This window comes from Helianthus annuus, chromosome 5 (genome assembly GCF_002127325.2).
Source record: "Helianthus annuus cultivar XRQ/B chromosome 5, HanXRQr2.0-SUNRISE, whole genome shotgun sequence".
NCBI classification, from domain to species: domain Eukaryota; kingdom Viridiplantae; phylum Streptophyta; class Magnoliopsida; order Asterales; family Asteraceae; genus Helianthus; species Helianthus annuus.
In genome coordinates this window covers 120,513,363-120,520,993 of record NC_035437.2, presented here as the reverse complement: position 1 = coordinate 120,520,993, position 7,631 = coordinate 120,513,363, and the positions used below count along the sequence as shown (strand labels likewise).

At 39.3% G+C, this 7,631-nt stretch overlaps 1 protein-coding gene across 1 annotated transcript; it reads right to left on the bottom strand.

Moving 5' to 3' along the window:
- Positions 1–4,549: 4,549 nt before the first annotated feature.
- LOC110943541 lies at positions 4,550–5,187 on the bottom strand. Its single transcript, XM_022185282.1, has 2 exons — positions 5,055–5,187; positions 4,550–4,968 (listed from the first exon to the last, which is right to left on the bottom strand). Exons 1-2 carry the CDS (start codon positions 5,185–5,187, stop codon positions 4,550–4,552), a joined length of 552 nt encoding a protein of 183 aa, XP_022040974.1.
- Positions 5,188–7,631: the final 2,444 nt, after the last annotated feature.

The window sequence follows — 7,631 nt, the reverse complement described above, 5'->3', positions numbered from 1 at the left end:
TACACATTGAGGACAATGTGTAATTTAAGTGTGGGGGGATGCTAAAACCTAGAATTTTGCAAGTCTTAATAACAATCCTTACACAAAACTCTATTGGAACCGCTAATCACCCCAAATTTTTTCAAAAAATTTTCATTTTTTTACTTGTCTTGGTTCAATTTGGGAATAACAAGTTCTAAAAAGGTTATATTTTTACAAATTTACAACCGATAGCGTCGTGACAAAAAGAACCAACATAAGAAAATTATGAAAAGGCATGACAAATCTAATTAAAATTTGATTATATATACTTAATCACATTATAAACCCATTCCCACAACAAGTGAGTTTTGAGCCTTTATTGAGCATACAAGCATATATCTTTAAACTAAATGCTCATTTTTCGTTTCTTGTGTGAATAGCCGCTTGGTTCTTACAATTCTAGAACTTGCCACGACGATACATTCCTGGTCCTTACCAACTTAAACCCAAGTAACTAATTGATGGAGGCATTAGGACTAACCCATTTTCCTTTCAACTCCATTATTTTTCATTTTCTTTATCACCTACCCAAAAATCCCCCTAGTTAACCCCTTTGAGCCTAAACCTTTTCATTTCTAAACCCACAAAACAAACACCCTTTACCCACCAAAACCTTTTTCTTTTCAACCCCTTTATTTAAGTAAAAAGCTCGGTTTTCTTGTGACGTTTCTTTATCAAAAAAAAAAAAATTGAAAGTCTAGCAATAAACAAACAAGTTCCTCAAAGAAACTTTGTTTGGAGATGCGTAGTTCGAATAAAAGTCACAAAAACAAAAAGTTTTACGACGACCGACGCTTTTTACGCTTTTACCCCTTTTTACTAACCACTAACCAAAACCACCTACCCTTAGCCCAAGCCTAACCCTTTCCCAAGTCCTCTTGATATTTACAAAGGTTTATAGTTAAAAAGGAGGAGGATTGATTGCTTGGCAAGCATATGGTAGAAGTAAGTTTCATGTCGGTCTCGAGTGTTTCACAAAAATACATCTTCGGCCGAGTTTTGAGTGATCTCCCGTGAGGTATGTGAACTTGTATATAAATGGGATTTTAAAGAGGCATGTTATGCCCAAATAAGTAATTTCTCTTATAAACGTTCTAAATAAATCATAACAAATAAGATTGCAAATAGAATAAAAATAAAACCCAAATAAAGATCTTAGATTCCTGACACTCAAGACAAGCCCAAAACTTTTCTCTTACCCATTCCATTTGGGTGTGTAAGCCACATATTAAAGAGTTTTGCTTGAGGACAAGCAAAGATTCAAGTGTGGGGGTATTTGATGTGTGCAAAATGCAACATATAAATTACATCAAATGAGGCAGAAAACTAACCCTTTTTAGTACTAATGTTGGAAAAAGTGTGTTTTTGTCTGCCTTTTGAATTTGCAGGACCAAATGAGCTTAAACGAGCAAAAGAAACAAATATGCAGCAAAAACCAACATAAATACAAAGAAAAGGAATAAACATGACATGCCCGACCCCTCGACAGCATCCCCAAAAGCAAAAAAACAAGAAACAGAAGACTGACCACGGGTCATGCCCACTAGACACGGGGGCGTGGTCAGGTGTCTACAGAAAGGACAAAGCTGTGGAAGCTTCTACGCCCACCACGGGGGCGTGCCCAGCTCAGCACGGGGCGTGGTCAACGCTAAGATACACAGAATCTTGCAAAATCTTGGTAGTACAGATACGCTTCTGCTCACGGGGCCGTGCCTAGCGAACACGGGTCGTGTGAAGCCCAATGCTGACAAATGCAATTAATGAAGGAAGAGAAAGGGATGGCCACGGGGGCATGTCCACTGGACACGGGGCCATGGCCGGGCTTCTGTTTAGGCTATAAATTGGGGTGCTTGGCTCACTTCAAAGGTTTTTTTACCAACACAATATTTGTGCTATAAAAGGTTTTTTATATCGTGGCAAAAAGTGCCACTAAAACTAGTATAGATATGTGACTATGATTACTTTTTAAAGGCACAAAAATTGTGCCACAAAAGTCTCTTTTTTATTTTGTGGCAAAAAATTAAGTGCCACTAAAAGCCTAAAAACTTTGTGCAGCAGATCCAAAAAGTGCCACTAAAAGGCTTTAGCGCCAGCGCTTCGAGCGTCACTTTTTTGTGTGCTGCCGATTTCTACAAAGGTCTTTAATGGCACTTTTTTGTTTTTTATGGCACTTTTTGTATGTCACTAAATGGCCTTTTTTTGTAGTGACCCGTTGAGATTAGTTGTCGTACCGTGTTGTGTCTACGTTGAATGTGCCTTGATCTGCCATTGTACATTGAGCTTTGAGCTCTAACAATCGCCGATTGATTGTCACAATGTATGCAAATCGCCGCCAAAGGCTTTGGCCATCTTGGAATATCTTCCACAAATTGACGTAGCCACTCCGATTGATTACTGGTATATCTACTTAGCCTACTCACAGCATATGCTAAGTCGGGTCTAGTACATGTCATTAGATACATGAGACTACCAATGATCCTTGAGTACTCTAAGTGAGCAACACTCTCGCCTCTATTTTTCCTTAGACATTGGGTGTTCTCCATTGGAGTTCGAGCTATACTCGTATTGTCCGAATTGAATTTCCCAAGGATCTTATCCACGTAGTGAGATTGACTCAACACAAGACCATTATGGGTTCTAGTTATCTTTACTCCAAGAATCACATTCGCTAGACCCATGTCTTTCATGTCAAACCTCACTTTCAACATGTCTTTCGTTGAGTTGATCATGTTATCATCACTCCCAATGATAAGCATATCATCTACATAAAGACGTAAAATTACATAACCTCTTGGTGTGTCTTTAAAATAGACCCATTTGTCACACTCATTTATTTTGAAACCATTGTCAATTATGACATGATCAAACTTTCGGTGCTATTGTTTTAGAGCTTGCTTCAAGCCATACAAAGACTTGACAAGTTTACATACTTTGCCCTCTTTTCCTAGGGCGGAAAAGCCCTCAGGTTGTTCCATGTAAATTTCTTCTTCTAAATCGTCATTTAGAAATGCGGTCTTTATATCCATTTGGTGAACTTCCAAATTTCTTAGAGCCACAATTGAAAGAACCAATCATATAGAGGTTATTCGTGTCACAGGTGAGTAAGTATCAAAGTAGTCTAGACCTTCCTTTTGTCTAAACCCTTTTATTACTAACCTCCCCTTGTATTTATCAATACTTCCGTTAGCTTTCATCTTCCTTTTGAATATCCAACGATATCCAAGTGGTTTACAACCAGGTGGAAGATCTACTAACTCCCAAGTATGATTTTGCAATATAGAATCAATTTCATTTTTAATTGCTTCTTGCCATTGAGATCCTTCTATGGAGGTAACCGCCTCGCGGTAGGTATCGGGCTCACCCTCAACCATATAGCTCATGAAGTCTGGACCAAAGGATTTTTCAACCCTTTGTCCTCTGCTTCGTCTAAGCTCACCCTCCTCAACCATAGGTTGTTCATGTCTTTCATCTAACCACGTAGATGAACTTGGACCTGCTTCATCTAACCATGTAGATGAACTTGGACCTGCTTCATCAACCATTGTCGATGAAGTTGCATGTGTTTGTCCTAACATAGGAAACACATTCTCAAAATATGAGACAATGTTAGGATTTGCCTCCATGATAGTGTGTTTGTGTGCATCGGGATTTTTGGACTCATGTACAAGAAAACGATACGCACTGCTTTGATGTACATATCCTATGAAAATGTAATCAACCGTTTTGGGTCCTATCCTAAGAGCTTTAGGAGGTGGTACAATCACCCTTGCTAGGCACCCCCACACTTTCAAGTATTTGTATGAAGGCTTCCTTTTTCTCCATAATTCATATGGAGTTTCGTCCCTATTTTTTAAAGGTATCTTGTTCAAAAGATAGTTTGCCTAGAGAATGGCGTTCCCCCACATTTCTCGGTTCACTCCCGAACTGATCAACATGGCATTCATCATCTCTTTCAATGTGCGGTTCTTTCATTCCGCCACCCCATTTTATTGTGGGGAATAAGGAGGTGTACACTCATGTATAATGCCACTTTTTACGCATAAATCCGCAAAAGGTGCAACATATTCACCTCCTCGATCGCTTCTCACAACTTTTATCTTCTTTTTAAGTTGATTCTCAACTCCGTTTTTGTAAAAGATAAACTTTTCTATTGCTTTGTCTTTACTTTTAAGTAAATACACATAGCAATATTTAGTATAATCATCAATAAACGTGATGAAGTACTTATTTCCTCCATGTGAGGGAACCGCTTTTAAATCACATACATCGGTAAGAATTAAATCAAGGGGTTCGGTTATTCGTTCAACCGATTTAAACGATGATCTCGTAAGTTTGGATTCTACACATGTCTGGCATTTATGATCAGACTCGATATGCAATGTTGGTATCAAATTTAATTTAATTAAACGTCGTAATGAATTAAAATTTACATGTCCTTTTCTTCCATGCCAAACATTAGAAGACTCAATCATGAAAGTAGAAGTAGAAATTTCGTACATATTCTTGTTTTGGTTCACAACCATTACATTCATTTTAAACATTCCATTAAGGGCGTAACCCTTTCCGATAAATGTACCACGTCTAGAAGGAACAAAATTGTCCGATTCAACACTAGACGAAATCCAAACTTGTTGAGCATCCATCCCGATACGAGATTCTTCCTTATATCTAGGACATACAACACGTTGGTCAAGGTAAGCTCCTTGCCAGAAGTCATCTTCAGGAAGACAGTGCTTTCCCCCTTGATGCTTGCGGTAGCTTTATTTCCCATATAAAGCTTTTCTTCACCCGTCGCTTCCTTGAATGTTGAGAAAAGAGCCTTATCTCCGCAAACATGGCGGGTTGCACCCGTGTCAACGAACCATCCTTTTGGGTTTTCACCCATCACGTTGACTTCTTCATCATAGCCGTTTCTTCGGTTATCATTGCTATCAAAGGCACACCATCCTCATAAACCATATGTGCATGCTCATGCTTAGGTTTCTTGCATTGGTTAGCACGGTGCCCCGTCTCGTTACAGTTGTAACAAGTACCTTGGAAAGGCGCATGCTTCTTTTTCACAGCCCCCTTTTTCGGTCCAAGGTTGTTAACCTTTGCTTTCCCCTTGTTGTCCTTCTTACCCCGTTTACCCTTATTGCGCTTTGAGGACTCCCCAATTTCTACCATATTTGCCTTGGCCAAAGCTTGCAAAATAGTGCCTTTTTAGGCCACCCTATTATCCTCTTCGATACGAAGACGGATGATAAGTTCCTCCACAGACATTTCCTTTTGCTTGTGCTTTAGGTAGTTTTTGAACTCTACCTACGAAGAAGGCAATTTCTCAATCATGGCCGCCACTTAAAAAGTCTCGCTAAGTACCATTCGCTTAGCGTGGATGTTATGAAGTATAATCTGCAACTCTTGGACTAGGTTCATAACAGTCTTGTTATCAACCATTTTGTAGTCCAAGAAACGGGCTACCACAAATTTCTTTGTGCCAGCATCCTCCATTTTGTACTTCTTATCCAAAGACTCCCATAATTCTTTGGAAGTCTTGATATTGTAGTACACATTATACAGTGCATCCGAGAGATCGTTGAGTACATAGCCTCGACATCTGAAAATCCGAATGCTTCCAAGCATCTACCGCGCTCTGAGCTTGAGCGTCGGTCTCCCCTTCCGCAGGTTGGGGAGCGGTTTCAGTCAAGAACCTCGCAAGGTTCACGGTGGTCAAATAGAAGAACATCTTTCATTGCCACCTTTTGAAGTGGAGACCCGAGAACTTCTCGGGTCGTTCAACATGATTTGCCACATTGTACGCTCCCACAGTGTTGGCAGGGGTACCGACAACAATGTTGACGTTGGTATTTTCAGTCGACATTCTGAAAAATTCCACAAAACCAAGTTAATAAAACTGTTTAGAAATAATAAATGTGCTAATTTATTATTGATCCAAACTAAACAGAAGCAAAGAGTTTTGAAACCACTGTGCAGCTTCTAAGTCCAACTTTGAAGACTACGCCAATAAGTTTTTAGAACTCAGTTAGAAGGAGTAGAAGAAACAGAAACTGTTTTGACAAAGTCGCTACTTTGAATCAAAACAAAAAAAAAATCTTTTTAAAACGCAACCTGTTGTGAAGTAAAAACTAGTTTGAAAATCACAACAGAAATGTTTGTGATTCTACACGAACGGTGTTTTAAAATTTGTTTTAAGACTGTAGGAATCCGTTCGTGCAAAATAAATAATTTTTTTTATTAACTTGAGTTACTGAACAAGAACAGAATGATACTAAAAAGTAAAATATAATTACAACTGAAAAATGTAAAATTAAGAACAGAATTATAAACTGAAAAACTGTTCTTGGTTGAGGATCGTGTTAGACACGGGTCCGTTAAAACAAATTTCGAGTCTCCCAGGAGAACTCGTTTGTTTCCAGGATACAACAGTCTAAGGAGTTGCACTACCGGTCTTGACTCCAACCTGAAGGTGTACCTTGCTGCGTGAAGAAGAGGAGAAGTATTCAGTGAGAGAAGATTGTCTTAGCTATGTGTTTTGGTGTGTCTTCTGCAGCTGGGTAGCCTCCTATTTATACTGCAGATGTTGAGATGAAACTGAAAAACGAATTAAATGGGAGAATTAAATTGCATTAAACGTCTTCAATACACTTTAATTCGTCATTTAATTCTCAGTCAAAACCGTTGACTCGTTAGTTTCAATTGCTGAAATGTAACCGCACTGTCATAAATGTTGGAAGCTTCTACGCGCACGCGTCTTCAGTGCACATGCGTGCCAACCTGCCACGTGTACTCGCGCACTGTTCCCATGTCACCCTCCAAGGTCTACCTGCCACTTGGTGTAACAACCCGACCTTTCGGGTCATTACTGTTATCAATCATTTCTTGCTTAATTGACTTGTACTCTCGAGATTCCAATTATCGATATGGGTTAACTACTTTAAATTATATTTTACAACGCATTGCCTAATCAAAACGCAGTTATCGCATCTAAACGCAGTTTACAACGCTTACTATTTAGACGCATTTTATCGCATATTACATCGCATGTTTATACTAAACGCTATCGCAACACACTCTAAACGCAATCTCAACGCAAAACGCAGATTTACTTTTATGCATTTTATGTGTTATGTGTGTTATTTGTGTGACTAATTGTTTAATGTTATATGGTTATCTCAACGCAACGCATTCTCACAACTTGCTTAAACGCAACGCAATGCTTAACGCATGAAAGGAAAGTTGGAAAACTAACTCGCACAACTAGGCTGTCCGGATAAACAACCGATCAAATGGACTACCGTCCGGATGACCATCCACTCGGATGGCCATCAGATCGAATGGTCATTCGACCGGCAGGCCATCCGACACCTCACACTTCGCTCACCGCCTTAAGTCTCTCCTCTCACCCTATAATTACCCGCCGTACACTACTGTTCACTGATGTGACATCTCTATCCGACGAATTCACTCCCAAGTCACTTTCAAGCACTATTTCTCTTGATTAAAGGCTATTTCGCAAGTGTTTCTCCTCAAATCTTGTACTTTCATCATCACCAATCACTTCTCCATCATCTTCTCCATCAAAATCACACACAAACACCAGTTTTCTTCCC